The 20,985-nt window shown below is 56.1% G+C and overlaps 1 protein-coding gene across 4 annotated transcripts; it reads right to left on the reverse strand.

Moving 5' to 3' along the window:
* Positions 1 to 125: 125 nt before the first annotated feature.
* U2AF2 (U2 small nuclear RNA auxiliary factor 2) lies at positions 126 to 19,914 on the reverse strand. Of its 4 annotated transcripts, none has more exons than XM_007998195.3 (12): positions 19,706 to 19,914; positions 15,546 to 15,681; positions 14,664 to 14,708; positions 14,266 to 14,369; positions 13,751 to 13,902; positions 12,353 to 12,469; positions 11,273 to 11,411; positions 6,664 to 6,743; positions 6,455 to 6,577; positions 6,069 to 6,167; positions 5,565 to 5,813; positions 126 to 881 (listed from the first exon to the last, which is right to left on the reverse strand). In XM_007998195.3, the coding sequence occupies exons 1-12, from the start codon at positions 19,752 to 19,754 to the stop codon at positions 747 to 749; spliced, it is 1,428 nt and encodes a 475-aa protein (XP_007996386.1). In that variant the 5' UTR covers positions 19,755 to 19,914; the 3' UTR covers positions 126 to 746. The 4 variants fall into 4 exon arrangements, with proteins under 4 accessions (XP_007996386.1, XP_007996387.1, XP_072872002.1 ...); XM_007998196.3 differs by having other exon boundaries at positions 6,081 to 6,167; positions 19,706 to 19,913; XM_073015901.1 differs by lacking the exon at positions 14,664 to 14,708.
* Between the last annotated feature and the right edge of the window lie 1,071 nt (positions 19,915 to 20,985).

Below are 20,985 nucleotides of genomic sequence, written 5' to 3' on the forward strand. Positions count from 1 at the left end.
GAGGGTGCCGGCGCCGGCACCAGGGCGTCCCCATCAGGGGCCCACGGTTTGCAAGGGAACCGCCACCCAAGCCCAGAACCGAGGAAGAGGGTCGGACACACTGGACACGCAGCCGCTCGATAAAGTAAAATACAACAAAATGTTTAATGAGCAAATTCGTCTTAGCAAATATGAAACTGCCACAGAGAGTAGGAGAGGGGCAGGGGCCACAGGGCTGGGCGCAGGTCGGGGGAGACTAAAGAGGAAAAAATCAACTACGTAAGAAACCCAGGAGGGGACCAGAGAGGACCAGAGGCCGAAGGAACAGAGCTGTGGTCCTGGGAAGGGAGAGGGCAGGGCACTGAGGGCCGGACAACAAAATTCAGAATAATTTGGCCATAAAATATAAACACGCTATGTTCCTACCGTGGGGAAGGGGAGGAGAAAGGGGGTCTAAGGGAGGAGAGGGGCTGGGGTCCTACCCCGCCCTGCTGTGCACCCTGTCCCCATCCCAACCCCTTCCCTCTGTGTCTGTGTGGGTGCGTGTTGTCTGTGTGGGCTGTGTGCGCACTTCCCCAGTCCCCTCCCTGCCCTAACCCCCCAACCCCCGCCCCCCACCCTTAATTGCTGCCATTCCAGTTGCTGCCGGCTGTCGTGTGTCTGCGGCTGTCACTCCTCTGCCCATCGTCTTCAGAGGGGGATAAGGGGGGGGCGGGAGTGGGGAGAAGCCCCCAGCCAGCCCTGCCCCCACCCTCCCCCAGCCGCCTCTACCAGAAGTCCCGGCGGTGATAAGAGTCGGGGTCACAGTATTTTGTGACAACCACTCTGTTGGCGAACTTGCGGCCTGTCAGGCCCTGCATGGCTTTCTGGCAGTCAAACACAGAGGTGAACTCCACAAAGATCTGTGGGGAAAGGAGAGGCAGGTTTGTGAACAAGGCTCAAGCCTAGCAGCCAGCCAGCATCCACCCAACCCCGGAACTGAAGGCAGGAAGGGACAGGGAGGAGGGGGCTTCGCCACAGGCGTCAGAAAGGAACCCTTCGTGCAGGTTTGGTGGAGTTTACCCAAACATCCTCCAGGATGAAAAAAAAAAAAGAGCAAAGACACACCATAGGCATGAAGGAGGAGAAAGAACAGAGAGACACGCTGGCGAGTCAGCAGAACCATAGAGGGCAGGCCTAGACGAACTCACCATGGGGAGGGGTCCCTCGCCCTAAGTGTCTATTCCACACGAGCCACCATGGTGGGCGCTCCGAGAACCACCCCAACAGCCATGTTCTCCCAACAATAAATGGGCTAAGGGAAGCTCAGAAATTAGGATTCAAACTCAGGTTGACTAAAATTTAAAAACTTGAATCGATCTCTTCCAGCTTCTAAGCTTACTTAAACCAATTTAGAGGAAAATGGAGGGAGGGAAGAATACAATGAGCCTACATGATAGCAGATGAACTTATTTCTTCAACAAATAAAAGAGCTTGCAAAAAAAAAAAAAAGAAAGGGGGGGAAGGTACAAAGGATAAATTATAGAAACTTTTGTTACCAAATTCAAGGTAGGGACCTTGATCTGGATCCTTACGGAAACAAACTATAAAAAATATTCTTGGCTGGGCACAGTGGCTCAGGCCTGTAATCCCAGTACTTTGAGAGGCTGAGGCAGGGGGATCACCTGAGGTCAACAGTTCAAGACCAGCCTGGCCAACATGGCGAAACCCCATCTCTACCGAAAATAAAAAAATTAGCCGGGCATGATGGGGGGATGCCTGTCCCAGCTACTCTTCTTTAACCCGGGAGATGGAGGATGCAGTGAGCCAAGATTGCACCACTGCACTCCAGCTTGGGCAACAGAGTGAGACTCCGTATCAAAAAAAGAAAAAAAATTCTTGGCCGGCCGCGCTGGCTCACGTCTGTAATCCCAGCACTTTGAGAGACCAAGACCGGCGGATCACGAGGTCAGGAGATCGAGACCATCCTGGCTAACACGGTGAAACCCCGTCTCTACTGAAAATACAAAAAAAAAAAAAAAAAATTAGTCGGGCGTGGTGGCGGTTGCCTGTAGTCCCAGCTACTCCGGAGGCTGAGGCAGGAGAATGGCATGAACCCAGGAGGCGGAGCTTGCAGTGAGTCAGAGATCGCGCCACTGCACTCCAGCCTGGGCTACAGAGCCAGGCTCCGTCTCAAAAAATTAAAATTAAAATTAAAAAAATTCTTGAGACAGAAAAATTTGAACATGGAATAGGCACTAAAGAATTTTGCTAATCTAATCATGCTATTGTGGTTTGTTAAAAGAACAATTTTTTAAGGTTATCTGCTTAGAGCAATGGTTGTCAAATGGAGGAAGGGTTGTCCCCAGGGAACACGGAGCAATGTTTGGAGATGCTTTTGGGTGTCTCAAAGCGGGGAGCAGTGCTCCTGCATCTGGTGGGTGGAGGGTGGGGATACATCTCAATATCCTACAACGCACAGCGCAGGCCCCCCCAGAGAAGTTATCTGACCCAAATGTTAGTTGAGAAATTACAGAAACATACTTAACGATCTCAGATGAAATATCTCTGATATGCTTTAAAGTCATCCAGCAAAGAAAAAGGAGGAGGGGGGAGAAATAAGCTGAATATGAAAACTAAGAATGACAAAATATTGGTAACTTGAAGCCAGATGAAGGAACACCAAAATATTAGCACATGTACTATGATAAACACTCATCACTATCATAGTCTCTACTTTCAGGTACATTTGAAAAGACATGTAACAAAAAATTTAAGAATAAAACAGGAATACAATGCAGTAATTTTTTTTTTTTCTGAGACCGAGTCTTGCTCTGTCACCCAGGCTGGGAGTGCAGTGGCGCAATCTTGGCTCACTGCAACCTCCGCCTCCCGGGTTCAAGTAATTCTCCTGCCTCAGCCTCCTGAGTAGCTGGGATTACAGGCATGTGCCACCACACCCGGCTAATTTTTGTATTTTTTTAGTAGAGACGGGGTTTCACCACATTGGCCAGGCTTGTCTCCAACTCCTGACCTCACGATCCGCCTGTCTCGGCCTCCTAAAGTGCTGGGATTACAGGCGTGAGCCACCGCGCCCGGCCAATGCAATAAATTTAATATGTAAAACAGGTCAGCTGATCCCAAAGGCCAGGGTCTCTCCCCTCCATTCCTTCTCTTCTTCCCACAAATGTTTCCTCAGCCCCTGCTTGAGCCAAGCTCAGCCCAACACCAGAGAGCAGCCCTGACATACCAGCCCAAGGGAGGGGGACTCTGGAGGGCATGGGCAGGAGCTGCAGTGAGAGGAGATGCTGCTGGCCTTCCCCTTGCCCCTTCTCTAAGATGCTCCTTCCACCTCTCCAGCTGCCTCCCCAACCCTGCTCTCCCACTCCACCATCCCAAGGTCCCAAGCGGGACCCTGACACCTGAGTTCCATCAGCCCTCATACTGGGAACACAGACCTGTCCAGCTAATTCATCCTCGACATCTCTACTGGGTGTCTCAGAAATCCAAAGCCAGCTAGCCGCCCCCTCCCCCCGGCTCACCCCTACAACCTGCTTGTCACCCCTGCGTCTCACCTACCGTCCCCACCATCAGAGCTGCTACTGAGCAGCCCATAGGCCTCTCCCGCACACAAACACACCAATCACCAAAGTCTGGACACTTCCCAGGCACAAGTCTCCCTCAAATCCTTCAACTCTCCATCCCCTGCTGCTACTTTAAATCAGATTACCATCTTTCACCCAGTTTATCATGGGACACCTCCCCACCGTTCATCTTCCCAACTGCAGCCACAATCACTTCAAAAATGCCACCACCACAGCCCTGTTTTCTCTTTGAAAAGCCCACCACTCGCCGGGCGCGGTGGCTCAAGCCTGTAATCCCAGCACTTTGGGAGGCCGAGACGGGCGGATCACGAGGTCAGGAGATCGAGACCATCCTGGCTAACATGGTGAAACGCCGTCTCTACTAAAAATACAAAAAACTAGCCGGGCGAGGTGGCGGGCGCCTGTAGTCCCAGCTACTCGGGAGGCTGAGGCAGGAGAATGGCGTGAACCTGGGAGGCGGAGCTTGCAGTGAGCTGAGATCCGGCCACTGCACTCCAGCCTGGGCGACAGAGCGAGACTCCGTCTCAAAAAAAAAAAAAGAAAAAAAAAAAAGAAAAGCCCACCACTCCAGGGGAAAGCCGAGCTGCTTCCACGAGGTAAGAAGGCCCCCCTGCCCAATCTGGCCCTGCAGAGCCAGCCTTGGTCCTGACAAACCTGGCTGTGGCATCACTTCGGCAGCACCAACCCTGCCAGCCCCCAGCAAGGCCTCCTGTCCACAGCACCCTCTCTGCCCTCCTGCTCATCCACATTCTGCCCTGCAGGGCTAAGCAAGGGAGGCAGAGCCCAGGGAAGCACCTGCTGTGCCTCCGCACCCACCCCTAACCTCACTATGTGGGGCCATTTCCATCTGCCAAGCGTGACCACACTGGAGGCCTCTCAGTATTGCTTCCCTCCCATCTGGCTCAAAATAACCGGTCATTCTAAGACCCATGCAGCCCTCCAAGGCCTGCCACTCAGCCCCGGCCCCACCACCTCGCTCGCTCACCTGCTCACTGCCACCTCTTAACCTTGACCACCCTGAATGAACAGCACACCCAGGAACGCCGCCCCTGCCCGGACTCAACACAGCATGCATGTCCTCTAACAGCTGCATCCCCAGGACCTCTGCTGCACAGGACAGGAGGGACCTCTATTCACTACTGAACCCTCAGCATCATCGTACCAGGCTCTGATGTAGACACTGAGGGTTCCGTAGTGAACAGCGGTCCCTCCAAGCCTGGTATGGTGGGAATTCCATCCATACGCCGAGCAAGGGGATCAAAGAGCAGGTCACACACCCTCACCACCACCGCCTCACAAGAGCAGGCCACACACCCTCGCCACCACCGCCTCACAAGGCAGACGAGGTGAGTCAGTCACACCTGTCACAGTGCTGGAACACACCCTCACCACCACCACCTCACAAGGCAGGCGAGGTGAGTCGATCACACCTGTCACAGTGCTTAGTGAGCTCTGAAATCAGACTCCGAGAACCTGGAACCTGCCAGTGTGAGCCACCCCAACTGTGCCTGTCTCCTCCCACAATGGAGCTCAGGAGCTACTCAGAGGGCTCAGGGTGAGTGCAAACACGGCTTCAGCAGGGTGCCTGACATAGCAGACACCAGCAGGTGTCTTGGGACTGTTCCCAGCACTCTTCCCCACTCCACAGACCAGACAAAACCATTTGCACAAGGCCATATAAGAAGGGGGAGCAGGGCCAAGTTCTAAAGCAATACAGAGCTGCATTCCCCAACTACTGTCTCGCCTGCAGGCCTCAGACCCCCACAGGGCCACACACCCCTCTGCGTCACCAACATCTCCTATGGCCAGGCCTGAGGGCAGCACTCAGTGATGGCACACACCTATATGCATGCTCAGCGAAGGGAGAGGGAGACTGAGGAGAGAGGAGAGGGCCAGGGAAGAGAGGGAGAAAGGAGGGAAGAGAGGGAGAAGGGAGGAAAGAGAGGGCGAGAAGAAGAAGGGGGAGAGGGTGAGAAAGCTCTGAGCCCGGGGCCTCCTGACCTTTCCGCAGCCGGGCACCTCAACACCGTCCACAGGCCGGGGGATCTCGATGGACTTGACAAGCCCGTACTTGCTGCACTCGTCCCGCACGTCCTCCACGATCTCCTCGTACTCCTCGTCGTCCAGCAGCTCCTCCGGCAGCACCATGTTCATGAGGCACAGGACCTCAGTCGGGTGGCCGCCCATCTGCACCTGGGAGCTCATGAGGCCCGGCACTTGCAGGGTCACCGGCGTCTGATTGATGGTGCTCTGTGGGGCCAGGGGAGGCAGGGGCGTCACGGGGGGCCCAGACCCAGTCTCCCTCTGCTCAAGCCTATGCCCCTCAGATGCCCACCCAGGGAAAAGGCCATCTCTTACACTTAAACACCTAAAGCTCCACTCCCCAACACTGCACTGAACGCCCCCCAACTGCCTTCCCATGAAAGCTGGGAGAAAGATCAGAACGCTTGTCCCTAGCCAGCCCTCCCACCCCCGGGTCCCTCGAGCCAATGGAAGATGACGTGCCGGGGGGCTCACCAGCGTGGCATTCTTGGCTCCCACACTCGCCCTCTGGACCAGCAGCTTCTTATCCCCCAGCTGCATACCGTTCAGCCCCGCAATGGCCTGCGTTTGGAGGACGAGGGGTAGGGGGTGCGGGAGATGTGGGGTCAGGGACCGGGAGCCCAACACCTACCCCCAAGCCGGGGCATTGGTGGGGGAAGAGGGGAAGGCAAAGGGGATTAAGAGCCTGGAAAAAGCCAACACCATGGGACAAGGACAAGCCCACACACAGGGCACTGCCTCAGGTTGGCCGCCTCCCGCCCCGTCCCGAGGAGGGGACACCACGGCTTGGCAACAGACGCAAGGCAGGGAAGGACAGACGCGGCAGCGGCCAGGGGCCAGGGACTCACCTGATCCGTGACGTTGATGTCCACGTACTCACAGAAGGCGTAGCCCTTGGAGAGCCCCGTGGCACTGTCCTTGACCAGGTTGAAGGCCTTGAGGGGCCCAAAGGATGTCAGCAGCTCTTTGACCTGCAGCGGCCGAGAGTCTATCAGGGCTGGGCTGAGGTGGGGTGGGGTGGGGCGGGGTGGGGACTGGAGGGGGGCACGGAGGGTACCTGGTCATCGTTCAGGTAGTTGGGTAAGCCCCCGATGAACAGCTTGTGGGCAGAGTCAGGGACCACAGTGGACACAACCCCTATGGGCAGAGGAGAGAAGAACTTCAATTCCAGTACCAGGTTATCTTCCCAAACACCTGGACAGTCTATGGCAAGCTCCTCAATCGCCAAAAAGAACACTTCCTGCCTGATCTGACGAGGGAGGGGCCACCACATGCCCATCCCACCCCAGCCTGATTTGACGAGGGAGGGTCCTGGGCAGTGGTACAGAGGCTCCCTGGGGAGAACACACCTTGTCTCCCAAATCTGCCCAGCCTCAAGGGAACCTCAAACTAGAACATCCTCCAGAACGCTCTGAAGGCACAAAGTTCACACCCACATCTGCCACCTGCTGCTGTGGAATGCTAGCAGGTCACCTGGGCTCAGGACCTACTGGTGAGTCCCAACACACTCCACCCCTTCTCTGACAGCCACCCAGGCAAGGCTCCCATTAAAGCTTATCCCCGGCTGGGCATGGGGGGCTCACGCCTATAATCTCAGCACTCTGGGAGGCCAAGGCGGGTGGATCACAAGGTCAAGAGATAAGACCATCCTGGCCAACATGGTGAAACCCCATCTCTACTAGAAATACAAAAATTACCAGGGCGTAGTGGTGGGCCCCTGTAATCCCAGCTACTCGGGAGGCTGAGGCAGGAGAATCGCTTGAACCCAGGAGGCGGAGGCGGCAGTGAGCTGAGATCACTCCACTGCACTCCAGCCTGGGCAACAAAGCAAGACTCCGTCTCAAAAAAAAAAAAAAAAAAAAAAAAAAAAACGGCTCAGTTCCTCCCTTCACACCCTGCCAGAACAACAGGTGCCACTGCAGGGGTGCCCCTGCCCTAACGGGTGGCATGACACGACGAGGAGCCGAGGCTGCTCAGGTGCCACTGCAGGGGTGCCCCTGCCCTCACGGGTGGCATGACACGATGAGGAGCTGAGGCTGCTCGGGTGCCACTGCAGGGGTGCCCCTGCCCTCACGGGTGGCAAGGCACAATGAGGAGCTGAGGCTGCTCAGCAAGTCTCAGAGCAGCGTCCGCAGCATTAGCCGCTCTGATCTCACTGGGAACTCGGGGCTGACTGTGGGATGCAGGATCCAATGTTTTTGAGGGCTGACATACCAGGGTGGGAGCTTATCAGCTGAATTGATTGGCCCTTGATCCTGCCCTATCCACTGAACTCTGGACTCACAGACAAGTGCCTGCTGGTGGGATGATTCACAGGCTCTGCCAATGTATCCTGACGCCGTCCTGTCAGATGCCAGCTATGTCAGGACCCGGTAACCAACCAGCCTGACTCCCAAGTTCAAAGCCTAGGCCATGTGGCCTCCCCTTCCTCTGCAGCCCTCACACCAGATGTGAGTGGCCCCATCCCACCTCCATCCTGATGCTGGAAAGGAACAGGTAAGACAAGACAAGACATGGGAAGGACCCTCAGAAGCTGAGCCGCTGTGCCCATGGGAGGAGAGAGACACCCCCACGCACCCTCTCCTACCTGCTCAAGCCCCTTCAGCCCATGATGACGCTGCCCCCAGAGAACTGGAAGCACCAACCCAGTCAGCTCCAAACACCAGACTGGGGCCACACAGACCCCAGGAGACCAGTCTCCTATGCTACAGGGACAAGTAGCAGCAGCCCGGGGGCAGGAACACACACCAAGCACTCACCCCAAGGGCCAGGCATCCTGTCAGACTTTCAAGTCTCCTACTGCAATGCTGTTACAGCACAGAAGGCAGTAACTGAGGCACAGAGCACAGCCACAGAGGCAGGAAAAAGACAGCCTCCAGAGCCCACACTCAGCTGTGACTCTCCACAGGCAGCACGGCAGGCTGCAGGCTGTGCCTGGGTCACACTGGAAGCCTGGCCTCGAGCCCGGGTTCTACACGTCTCACTTGAGCAACACAGGGCCAAGGGTGCAAGAGTTGGGCTCTCTGGGTACATGGCTCCTTGAGTTCGAGTCATGTTTGTACCATATGAGGCTCCAAGAGCCTCAGTGTCTTCATCTGTAGAACGGGAAGAATACTGGCGCCTGTCGTGTGAGCCACGTGCGTGAGAACAGCTCAGGCCAAGTGCTGATTCAATAGAGGACGTGAAAACAGGCATGGCAGTCACCGTGGCCTGGGCATCTGTGAGACTCAATGCCCACAACAGGGCTAGCCCAGCCCAGACACACACTGTGAGCACCATCAGTGGGGTCAGCCGCTGTTACATGACAACTACTTCAAATGAATCTTCTCGGAGCCTCGAGTTCCTACACTCATCACTGAGGAGGACGAGCCCTACTTGGCAGGGATGTTGCAAGGGTCGGGCGGGGAAACAGGGCCCCATACCTCTTCAGCGGCTGCATCTATCAAGCATCACACCTGGAGCAAAGGTGGTATGGGGAAGACCCAGCAGGGATTCCCACTGTCCCGAAGCTCTTTCTTATCTGTAAGATGGAGGAATGTCCCCTCCCATGGTGACCAGGCCATCTCGGCCCAGGGGACGCCTGAAAGGAGCTCGGCAGCCACTGCTATCACTGGGTCGCCCTCAGCTCAGCCCCTGCCAGAGCACCCCATCACCTTCAGAAGAGTCAAGCCCCTCAGCCTGGTAAGAGAAGCAACCTTAGATCCATAACCCACCGTTCCTATTCCCCAAGGCCCACCACGTCCCTACCCCGGAAGCAGGCACTGCACAACGAGGCCAGCTGCGCCGCAATCAATCTTTACTTACAAAAACAGACAGTGGCTGGGCGCAGTGGCTCACGCCTGTAATCCCAACACTTTGGGAGGCTGAGGCGGGTGGATCACAAAGTCAGGAGTTCAAGACCAGCCTGGCCAACATGGTGAAACCCCATCTCTACTAAAAACACAAAAAATTAATAGGCATGGTGGTACATGCCTATAATCCCAGCTACTCGAGAGGCTGAGGCAGGAGAATCACTTGAACCTGGAAGGCGGAGGTTGCAGTAAGCTGAGATCGCACCATTGCACTCCCGCCAGGGCAACAGAGCAAGACTCCGTCTCAAAACAAACAAACAAACAGGCAGTGGGTCAGAGTTGGCCTCTCAATCGTAACTTGCCAATCCCTGTATGGCAAAAATGTCATCCGTGCAGTGCACTTAGGACAGTGCCTGACACACACAGTAAGCACCAGTAAGTGGCGGGCCACTCACGGGATTTAAAATGAATGAAAACACAGTGGATTCACCAGGAAGAGATGTGGGGAAGATATTTTGTAGCTTGATCGGGGAAACACACCCATACATAAAAAGTCCATTCAGATTGGAGTATGTCAACATACATCACAGGCTCTAAAAGGTTAGCTGAATTTACCAAAACTCATGGTGGAAAAGCACTGGGCTGAGCGCCGTGGCTCCTGCCTGGAATACCAACACTTAGGGAGGCTGAGGTGAGTGGATCACCTGAGGTCAGGCGTTCGAGACCCACCTAACCAACATGGTGAAACTCCACCTCTACTAAGAGTACAAAAATTAGCCGAGCATGGTGGCAGGCGCCTGTAATCCCAGCTGCTCGGGAGGCTGAAGCAGGAGAATTGCTTGAACCCTGGAGGCGGAGCTTGCAGTGAGACGAGATGGTGCCACTGCACTCCAGCCTGGGTGACAGAGTGAGACTCCATCTCAAAAAACAACAGCAACAACAAAAAGAAAAGCACTGGAGACCAGTGAGGGACCCAGCCCAAGTTCTGCCTGACACAGATGTGCCTCCATCTGGGGCTCCACATTGCCTCCCTGAAGAGCTGACTCGGTTTCTAAAGGGCTCCTCCAACAGTGAGTACTGGCCAGCAGAACCCCACCTCCTCCACGTCCCAGGAGACACGGCCACACCCTGACAGGGCAGCAGACAAACCCTCACTCAAATCCATTCAGCCTGTGGGCTGCCAGGGCCCATCACCTGGTTTTGTACATCCTGCAAGCTTTCTAAAGGCAGACCATTCTGTGGCCTGTGACTAGCACAGGAAAGCCCAATCTCAGCAGCCATGCGTGTTGAGGTGTGCCGGCACACAGCCAGGCCCATGCACGCAGACACCGTCTGGCTGCTCTCACACAGTGAGATGGTCTGCCAACCCCTGATTTGCTGTTACCTACCAATTAGAGACGATATTAAACACAGCTATGGGGAATGGCCCAGAACACAAGATTCAAGGCAAATATGGGAAACAAAAAACGAGTGAACGGCCAGGTGCCAGACCCCACAGCAGGAACTTTGCTGCCAACTGTCGACGCACGCCAGCCCCGACGGGCACAGACTGAGCCCTCCAAGGTCCCAGAGCAGGCATGAGGTCCCGACCACAAGCCCCTCACTTCCCCCAGCACCTTTGGTCTGATCCTGGCTCTGCCACGTACAAGCTGTGTGTCCCCAAGCAGGTCACAGCTCCCTCTCCCGGCCCTAGGCACCTTCTCTAACAGCAGGAGAGCACCCCACTCACACAGACTGAGGGGAAGCAGGGAAAAGGCACCTATGGTCCACAGTACTTACACGACTTCCTAAGCCACTCCAGCTGGGCTGAAGGGAAGGACGAGCCATGGGAACAGGACTGGGGAGGAAGAGGACCCTTAATGGATCCCCACTCACCAGGCACATAGACGGAGGGGTTCTCTGACATGCCAGGAAGCGGCTGGTAGTCATGAGGCCTGCGGATCTTTAGTGACTGGCCCTGGAAGATGATGCCGTCAAAGGCCATGGCCTGGGTAGTCTCGTCCACTGAGCGGAACTGAATGAAAGAAAGGTGTGGTGAGGGTGGCGGCCAGGGACTGATACAGGCCCTAGTGTTCCAGGATTGGGATTTCTTCTTTCCTTTCACTCATGTGAACAAATATGACATGCCAGGCCCCAGGCTGGGCACTGGGAGGACAACAGACACGCATGTCCCTACTGCCAGGAGCTCACACTCAACCGTGAAAAACACCAGGCACCCAACACCAACACAGAGGCAAACACACAATTGCAGGCTGTGACGATGCGGAAGAGGGACAAAATGCTGAAAAAGGACGTCACGGGGAAGCTTAGTTGAATGGGGAGATGACAGTACTGGAGTATTTCTGGTGAGGGGACATTTCAGCCCATATCTGGAGCAGCGCAACGGAAAGTGGACTGCAGTGAGGCAAGTACAAAGTGAGAGGGAGTGCTCAGAAACCTCTAGAGCAAGCCAACACTGCCAATGCCTTCACAGTACTTCACCAGTTATCAGTCCAAGAGTCGAAAATCAAAAACCAAGGCTCTTTCCCAACGGTTGAGAAACACTGACACAGAAGACTAATTAGAAACATCAGCTAGCTGGAGTAACGGAAGACTAGTTAGGAACATCAGTTAGCTGGGGTAAAGAACTCTAGCCAAGCAGGCAGGAGCATGGTACGTTCTGGGAAGGTCAGCATGGCCAGAGGGCAGAGGACTGGGCCGGAATGGTCTGGAAAAGGCCAAAAAGGTCAGCAGAGGCCAAACAGGCCTCTCGGGTCACACAGAAAGCAAAGGTAAGGCAGAAAGTCGGATCAGATCTGCAGAGCTATTACAGGGCTCATTTCAGTGACCACATGGAGAATGGGCTGCAGAGGGCCCAGTGGAAACAGCGCAGGGCAGCTCCACACACCTGCGGCCTGAGGGATGGGCCCTCACATCACACACGTTTCCTCGACCCCACGCACTCCCCCAGCTCACCTCCAAAAAGGCAAAATTCTTGTCCTGGTTAATCTGCACAGCCAACACCGGGTTGCCAGGGGCCTGGGTCAGCCCCCCCAGGCGCATCTGGGCATTGAAGAAATCCATCATGGCCTCCTGCAGAGGGAATAGGAGACAAGGGGGGGGGCGGGGGAAGGGAGGTGGAGAGAGGAGGGGAAGGGTGAGAGAGGGAGACACAGAGGGGTTTGGGGGTAAGGGGAGAGGGATGAGGGGAGGGAGGAGGGGGGGAAGGAACAGTGGAATATGGGTGGGGGTGTAGAAGTCAATAGTAGGAACAGAAGCAAGAGAGAAAATGGGGAGGAAGCAGTAGCAAGAAGACGGCCAAAGGGCAGGGATGGACAGGCGTTGGGGGACAGCCACAGGGGCCCCAAAAAATCAGGGGAAAGGAGAAGATTGTTCAAGAAAAGGCAGAGGGAATGGTGACAACACAAAATGAAGAAAAACATGAAGCAGAGATGAAGAAACAGCACACAGGGAAGGGACGCCCGGTGGAGACAGAGAGAAGTGGCAGGAAAGTAGAAAGGAAGCGGCAGGCGGGGCAGAGACCAGCAAAGGACAGAAAAGGAAAGCAGGACAGAGACGAGCGAGGAGGACGAGGTCAAGAGTGCAGGGGCGGGAGAGGAGGAGTGTAGGGAGGAGGGGCAGGGACGGGAGGGGAGGAGAAAAGAGTGATGTGGAGGAATCTGGCCCTGGAGTCCGGGGGCTGGTTTATCAAATGTAGCAAAGTGCAGGTTGAGAAAGTCAGAATGGACCTTACTTGCCTTCGACGATGGTAGCAAACTTTTTGTTGCTACGAGGGATCTCAGCCCCACAATATTTCACTTTAAAGAGAAATGGAAACAACTCTTTGATCTCGGGATTCTCAGGGGGTGCCACAGGAAGGGGTTGGGGAGAGGGGAGAGGGAAAAGGAGTGGTGGGGAAGGGGGAGGTCAGGGGCGATCAAAAATAAAAGAACAGCGACCATGGGAGGGACGTGGGGGAGAGGATGGGGGACAGGCGGCAGAGAAGGAGAGGCGTGTCAGAAAAAAACTGAGGGGCAGCGTGCGTCTGTGTGTGTGTGTGTGTGTGTGTCCAAGTCTCCCTCTCTGTCTCTCTCCGACACGTAGGTACAACACGTGGGTACATTATGTGTGTGCTTGATCCCTGGGTTGCTGAGGAGGTTGGGGGAGGGGAGACGGGAGAGGGAAGAGGAGGGAGGGAGGGCCACCCCCAGCCCGGCCCCTGGCTGGCTCAACTCCATCGGTCCGTCTGGGAGGGGGCCGGGGGGGCTTGCAGGAGCAGAGTCTGACCCGTGCAGGTTGGGGAAAGGGAATGGAGGGAAGGGGAGCAATGGGGTAGGGGACAAGGGAGAGGGGAGGGCAGGGGGAGGGCAGTACCTCAGTGATGCCAAAGGGGATGTTGCCCACGTAGAGGCGCCGGGCTTGTCTAGTCATCTGGCTCCCGACCACGGGCACCGGCGTTGGGGTCACAGCCAGACCGTCAGGGGTCATGGTGGGGAGAAGAGCAGTGGCTGGAATCTGACCCGCAGCTTCAAAGGGGGTAAAAGAAGGATAAAACCCCATCAGGGGAGTGTTCAGTGACCTCCCCCCACCACACGCTGGGAGTTCCCCTCCTTGGCAAAAAGCTCCTACAGGCTCTCAGCCCTAGCACCTTCCAGAATCCTCTTTCCACCTCGGGACCCCCACCCTGTAACTGCTACTCCTAAGAAGCCTCACTTCCTAATGGCATCCAGAGGGAGGCCTCAAAAGCACAGAGACCAGACCTCCCAGGGGTGTGCAACCCTCCACCTGTGTCCTCGACCCCCTCCATGCACACACGCAGGGGAACGACTGACGGAGAATCCCAGCCCCTGCACCCTCTCGCTCTGGGAGTAGCCCGGCCAGGGGCCTACCTTGCATGGCCTTGTACTGCATTGGGGTGATGTGCTCAAAGCCCGGAGGTGGCACGTCCCAGTATTTACGGACCTTCTTCTTCTTCTCATGGCGGGGAGAACGACTGGGGGAGGTGGGAGGGGAGAGCGGGGCAGGGCAACCTCAGTCTGACTAACAGGGGGCCTGCGAGCCCCCTCCCAGGCACCCTTTCACCCTCCCCCCAACCACGTAAGCTCCACTCTCTCCAGGGAAGGAGAGGGTCTGGGGCAGGGCCTGGGGGAGGGGTGCTGGTTTCAAGGTAAGTGGACTCTTCCCAGTGCTTGGGCCAGGGCTGGAAACGGGCGGGACAGGGTGCACGGGCGTGAGGAAGGTGAAGGGAGTGGACATCAGGGAAGAAGGGGCAGGAAGAGAAGCTCACATCAGTCCACCGTGCTCCTCTTTAGCGCCTCTGGTCAAAGGTTTGCTGGGGGGTGGGAGGGAAAGGTATGGGGAGGGGTGACTGGGGACCCTCGTCTTCCCCACATGCCACACCCCCCCCAAGGGCACTGAGCCCCAGGGTGGGAGCAGGGCCGAGGTGAACAAGCAGCAAGCAGGCCCCCCTCGGCCCTGCTATTTCCCCCCAAACACTCCCAACCCCCAGGAAAGAGGAAGTGAGGAAAGGAGAAAGGGGCCAGGGGCCAGGGGCCAGGAAGGACCGGTCTCTAGCTGGAGAAACTGAGCTGGGAGGACGCAGGAGGACTTCCGCCTATCCTGCCCTTCCTCACCTAAGAGGGCAGAGAACAGAGAGGGAAGCCTAGAAGGGAAGAGGCGGTGGAAACCGACACCCCGGGCCAGAAAGTAAGCCCAGGCTGTGGATACTGCCTCGGTCCCAAGAGCTCCCTTCTCCTGGGAGGCAGGGAAGAAAGAAACTGGAGGCAGAGACCAACCCCCTCGAAGAGAGTCCCACAGAGAGCCACAGAGAGTCGAAAAGAAGGAACAGGCCCTCAGAGTCAGAGACAGAGAACAGCCCCTTGTGAAGGAAAACACAGAATCAATTCCCAGGCTCCAGATAAAGAACCTACTGCCCCCAGCAACCCACCAGCAACCACCAAGAGAAAATGAAAGAAACCCCAGAAAGAGGGGAAAAAAATCAGAATTCAAGACAGACCAAGCAGTAGATCCCTCCCCCAGATGCACACGAAGAACAAACGAGCCACACAGGGCCCGGGCCCAGACAGACACGCACAGGCCACCCACAGGCCGGCCAACACCAACCCCCCGACTCCCAGGCTGGCCCAGGAGAATCCCTGAGCCCTAGTACCTTCGTCGCCGCCTGTCCCGGGAGGCGCTCCGCTGGTCCCGGTTGCGCCGGTCACGGCTCCGGCTCCGGCGTTTGCGGTCCCGGCTTCGAGAGCGGCTGTGGCTGCGCTTCCTATGCCGGTTCTCCTTGTCCCGCTCTGGGCAAGGGTGAGAGGGGGGGCAAGGGATGAGCGGAGTAAGGCTGCGGGCCCAGCCCACCCTGCGCGCTGGTGGCTATGTCCCCAGCCCCAGGGAGGCCACCCCCAAAGGGAAGGGATCCAATGGAGGAAGGGAATTAACAGGCCTTCTGGGTCCACAAGCGAGTCCAGGGACCACGAGGGGACCAGGGGGACGGGGCCTGGAAATGCCCCCGGGGTGTGAGATACCTGAGGATGCTCAGGAGGAGCTGGGAGCCAGAGAAGACAGAGGAGGCTGGCTCCTGGTCCCCTCGAGGGCTGAGGGGCCTGACCCCAGGGTCGTCCCTGAGAGGGGCAGGGCTAGAGGCTGGGGAATCAAGAGACCCAATGATGTTTTCCAGAAGGGACTCATCGACCCCTCAGGAAAGACCTCTGCAACCAGCTGGCACCCACAGCCCCACCATCAGGCCTGGGGGTCAGGTGCCAGGCAGGATCTGATATCCCCAGGAAGCAGGGAAACTCAACCCATCCCTTCCCAAGCCAGTGAATAATGCAGAAGCAAGCACCCTTCCCCAGGGGAAGGGAAGCGCCTCAGAGAATCCGCAGACTGAAGGGGAAAGAGGCCCTCCTCTCCTTCAGCAGGACAAGGGAGGAGCTTGCCCCATCCAGACTTGAATCCCAAACCACTTGATTCTCCCGGCCTCACTCCCTTCAAAGCCAAGTACTGGAGAGTCTGTACTGTAGGGTAGGGGCATGCATCTCTGCCAGCCTCCAGCCAGCTCCCTCAACCCTACATTTGCTTGATGTAGCCACTAGAAACAGAGCCTCGCTGGTAAAACCACAGAGACCTCTGCTCTCACCAGACCCTTCAACCCCTGAAGAAGGAAGACCGGCCCTTTAAGATGGAGAATAAAGCATGAGCATTGGGGGTGTTCATGAGCACCGCCATACCATTTTCTTAATTCAAAGACATCCAGATTTCTCAACTAGCCACAAAGCACACACACAAAAAAGATGCACACGTTAAGGTGCTCATGTATGTTAACACGCATCTCCTGGAGTGATCATCCCTGGGGACAAGAGGAGGAAAAGGCACTGAGGGAGGATGTTAAACTTTAGCCTCACCCACAGTGTTTTGTCTTATGTTTTTGTGATGCAATTTGAATGTTTGGAAAAGCATCACAATTCCAAAACCACCAACACTCAGAAAAATATGTACCCAAAAGGGAAAAAAACAGAAACAAATACTGAGATGCTTCCTACAATTGGAATCTGTACTAAATAGTTTTGTTTGTTCTTAATCCTCACTACTGCTTCGGAAAAACACTGCTGGGGGCTGACCTAATGGGTAGAAAACTAAGGTTCAGAGAGATCACAGTTACCCAAGGCCAGACAGCTAGGAAATGGTGATACCAGAACGTAAACTCTCAAACATCAGTGAGTTAAGCAGCAGGTCATACTCTTGAATGTGGATCAGGCAGAACACTCAAGTCTGGCTAGAACCACTAATGACAATATAACTGTCCCCTCGAAGGCCAAAAACCCCAAAATCAAAAACTGAAATTGGGAGGAACAATCGGCAGGACAGGCCAGCAGTGCAGAGCAGCAGGGTAAGCACGAAGGCACGGCACTGGGCACAACTCCACGCCTGTAAGATGGACAGGCTGTGAGCCCCAAGGGCCCTTCCTGCTGCTAAGGCTCTGAAACAGGCAAGCAGGCAGAGAGGAAGTCACGCAGAGAAAGCAATGACGCCCGTTGGGTGCCTGGGACACAGACAAGGAAATTCCCTATCGACACAGGTAGCAGAGGAAGGGACTGAAGCAGAAGCCGACAGGTACAGAGGCTGATCCGTCCTCCACAAAGACCCACAGGCAGAGTGACACGTGGGCAGAACTTCCCCTATGACAAAAACCCTCTCCCACACCCTGATGCTGGACAGGTAAAAGCAAAGAGAGCTTCATTTGCTCAAAACACTGTATTGTGGTCATCTTATGGGGGCAGCTCCGGCAACCCAGGAGCCGTGCCAGGTCTCAGGGAGGGCCCTATCAGCACCAAGGGGGAAACCCGGGGAGAACCAGGGAAGCACCATCTGAGAGCCTCAAAGAACGGCCGGATCCGCTCCACTTGGTGGCCCAGCAGAGTGGAACTTGGCCTTGAAGCCAGCCACAGCTCAGAATCAGTACCTGCTTTTCTGCTTACCAACAAAAACCATGCAAAAACAACTTAACCTTTAAGACTTGGTTTTTTCTCTGTAAACGAGGGTCACATCTACTCCACTCAGGTGTTGTGTGACAGAATGACATTTGGAAAGCACCTTTTCCTGCCCTTTCCCAACTGTGACATAATCTCTGTGAGTGGAAGACCCTCCTCTTTAAGCATGGAATTTTACAATTGCAAATATCGCTTACTGCACACCTAGTGTACACCAAGCCAAATGCCACACACTTTACGTTACCCCATTTAATCTCAGCTCTGCCTCTGACTAGCTGAGCCCTGAGAAAGTTTTTAACTTTTCTGAGCCTTCAGTTTCCTCCCCAGTAGAGGCGGATCCCCTAAGTAAAATCACGCTAAGAGTTTAGCGAAGAGCCTGGCACACGTAAACGCTCAGAGTTTAACTATACCTATCGTTACTATAATCCTTATTAATCTTCTCAAAACCGAGTGAGAAGAAAATAATAATCAGACTACAAATAGGAAAAAAAAAAGAGATATAAACGTATTAAAAGTAGCTACTAACCAACAAAGCAAGTATCTAAACCCCTGATGTGCTCAACTCCAAAGCCTATGCTCTTGAACAGTCCACCACCTAAGACAGAGTCAGACCCTCAGTAAACGTTATTTCTTCCCCAGGGCACTGTTTCCTAATACAGCCCCTACCCAACTCTAGCCTGGGTTCAAAGGAAAATTCCTTAGCCCTCATTTCGCCCTCCGAACGACCTAGGATCATGGGCAGCTGAAGCCTCAAAACAAATGAAACAAGTCCCCAACCTTCCCTAGTCCTGAGTTTCTTCACTCTCAAACTGAAACATGGAACAACTCTCCCACTTCTAATATTCCCGGAATCCCTAAGATCAGCAGGGCCCCACGCTTTTTGTTCTCACCCATTACAATTCTCGATACCCTGAAGGGAACCTGCCTCCCACCTTCCCCGTTAAGTGGAGAGTTTAGCGCAGTGGGCCAGATCCCTCTTCCTCCCTCAGAACCTGTTTCCTTATCTCTACATCGAGATCTGACGCTGAGTATTATTAGGTGTCCCGAGTTTGGGATCGTACATGATTTGAGGTTTGTCTCAAACACTCCATATCGCGATTCTCGGGACCGCCAAAAGTTCCGCATATGCAGGATGTGTGCGTGCCGACACTCAAAGAATGCAGATGCTTCAGGGACCATGCGCCCAACACATTAATATGAGGCGCCCCACTACCAACAGACGGGGCAGAAACCACCTGGCAGGAGAGGCCGCAGCAAATCAGCAAAAAGGAAAAGGGGTATGAGACGGGCTCGTGGCCTCCAAGAGTCCCCCGAAACAGCTCTGTCCTCATCCACGTGAAGGAGGGAAAGGGGGGCCCCCCGAGTCCTCACAACCGCCATTTTGGAAACAAAGGGGGCGTGGAGACGCGGCCGTGGGCCCGACCGGAAGCGGAAGTGCCAAGGCAGCGGGAGAAAAAGAACCGATTACGGGGCCTAACATAATCTCCTTTTCAGAGAATACAAAAAGATTTTAAAAAACAAAAGTTCACGTCGAGGTACCTGGCGCACTCGCGCCGCGTCCCCCGAGCCACCTCCGGCAGGACCACGTGGGGCACGGGGACAGCCGCCGTGCGCATGCGTCATGGGCCCGCGCCCCGCCGCCCCCTTCCCCTCGCCTAGCGCGCGGCCGAACGCTGGGGACGTCACGTGAACAAGGCGCGCGCCACGGAACCGGGGTTGGGGGGGGTCGCACGGCCGTGAGAGGTGGGGGGAAGCGAGGGAGAAAATGGCGGGGGGGCAAAGAGCGACGCGAGGACCCGCCCACACCTCCGCCCCGCGACCCCGGCGCCCTCACCTTGTTTATTCTCATTGAGCTGCCGCTCGAACTCGTCGAAGTCCGACATGCTGAGGCGGCCGCGTAGGGCCCTGTGCAGCTCTCGCCTCGCCTTGCCGCCCGCTCCGGCCGCTTCGGCTACTTCCGCCGCTGGCTTCGGCTACTTCCGGCCGCCGCCGGCGCTTCGCCACCTCCTACCTAATCAAGCCTCCGGCAGCCCTCCCCGCCCGCCCGGGCTCCGCCCCCTGACCCGCCCGCCCGCCCGCGAGCTTGCCCCGCCCCCCGAGCCTGGCTCCGAAGCGCGTCGGCTATTTCCGGACACTGGACGAAGGAGAGGCAGATGGCAGCTGCGACTGCTTCCGAAAACACCCGAAGGTAGGGTTTCGCCGACTTCCCAGGTTTCCGTAACTTTTCCAAAATTATCTCCTCAACGTTCGGAGGTTTCCGTGTGTCCTCGTGTTCCACTGCGCCCAGCCCCCTCTGCGAGTTCGGGTTCTTCCGACAATTCAATCCGTCCCAGTCTTTGGCTGCTTCCACGGATTTCCTCCGATCTTCTCCGCCGGCCCTGTCCAAGCAATCGGCCACTTCCGACAATCCTAACCGTCCCGGCCTTCGGCTCTTTCCGGAGATTTCCGGCGCTCGCCCTCGGGCCCCTCCTGGGATTAAGCTCGAGTCCAAGTTTCGGCTCTTTCCGGAGATGCCACTTGCTCACTCCGCAGATCAGAGAACTTCGGCTCCTTCCGCCACCGCTTCGTGAAGGCCTCACTCTCCGGGGACAGCTTCGGCTTTTTTCGTGGGTGCTTCGGCTCCTTCCGGCTTCGGGAACGGAAAAGGGAGGGAGGACGGAGGCAAGGTGGGTCAGGGGAAGGGATACAGAGAAGGAGACGAGGTCCCGGTTCTCCGCACCTGGCTCTCCGGGTGGGGAAAGTGAAAGAAAAAAAGGACCGGCCTCGCGGAGGGCCTGAGAAGGTTGCGCGAGACAAAAGCAGCAAGAGGGGTGAACGGTGCGCGCGACCGCTGCGGAGGTTGCCAGCGCGGCTTTTTGCGCCTGCGCAGGGCGGAAGCGGCGGGTGAGGGGGAAACAGGCTTCTGCGCCTGCGTAAGAGTCTCTGTGGCGCGCTCTCCCACTGCTCCGGTGTAGGGGGTTGCGGGGACCAGGTTTCAGTCCCCGTTGCGCGTGCGCGAGGTTTTCCCTTCCTAGAGTGAAAGTGCTTAATCCCCAACGGTTAAATCCGGCCACCCTCTTGGTTGTCTTGGCAACCGCATCAACGCGCTCCGGCCCCTCCCGCCGCGCAGGCGCA

Source organism: Chlorocebus sabaeus, chromosome 6, assembly GCF_047675955.1.
Source record: "Chlorocebus sabaeus isolate Y175 chromosome 6, mChlSab1.0.hap1, whole genome shotgun sequence".
Classification (NCBI taxonomy): Eukaryota; Metazoa; Chordata; class Mammalia; order Primates; family Cercopithecidae; genus Chlorocebus; species Chlorocebus sabaeus.

Excerpts from the sequence above, each read along its gene's own strand:
- U2AF2 (XM_007998195.3), bottom strand. The coding sequence starts at position 19,754 with ATGTCGGACTTCGACGAGTTCGAGCGGCAGCTCAATGAGAATAAACAA. Across the intron at positions 15,682-19,705 it reads GCTCAATGAGAATAAACAAG|AGCGGGACAAGGAGAACCGG; the intron begins GTGAGGGCGCCG and ends ACCCTTGCCCAG. Across the intron at positions 6,168-6,454 it reads ACATCAACGTCACGGATCAG|GCCATTGCGGGGCTGAACGG; the intron begins GTGAGTCCCTGG and ends CTCCAAACGCAG.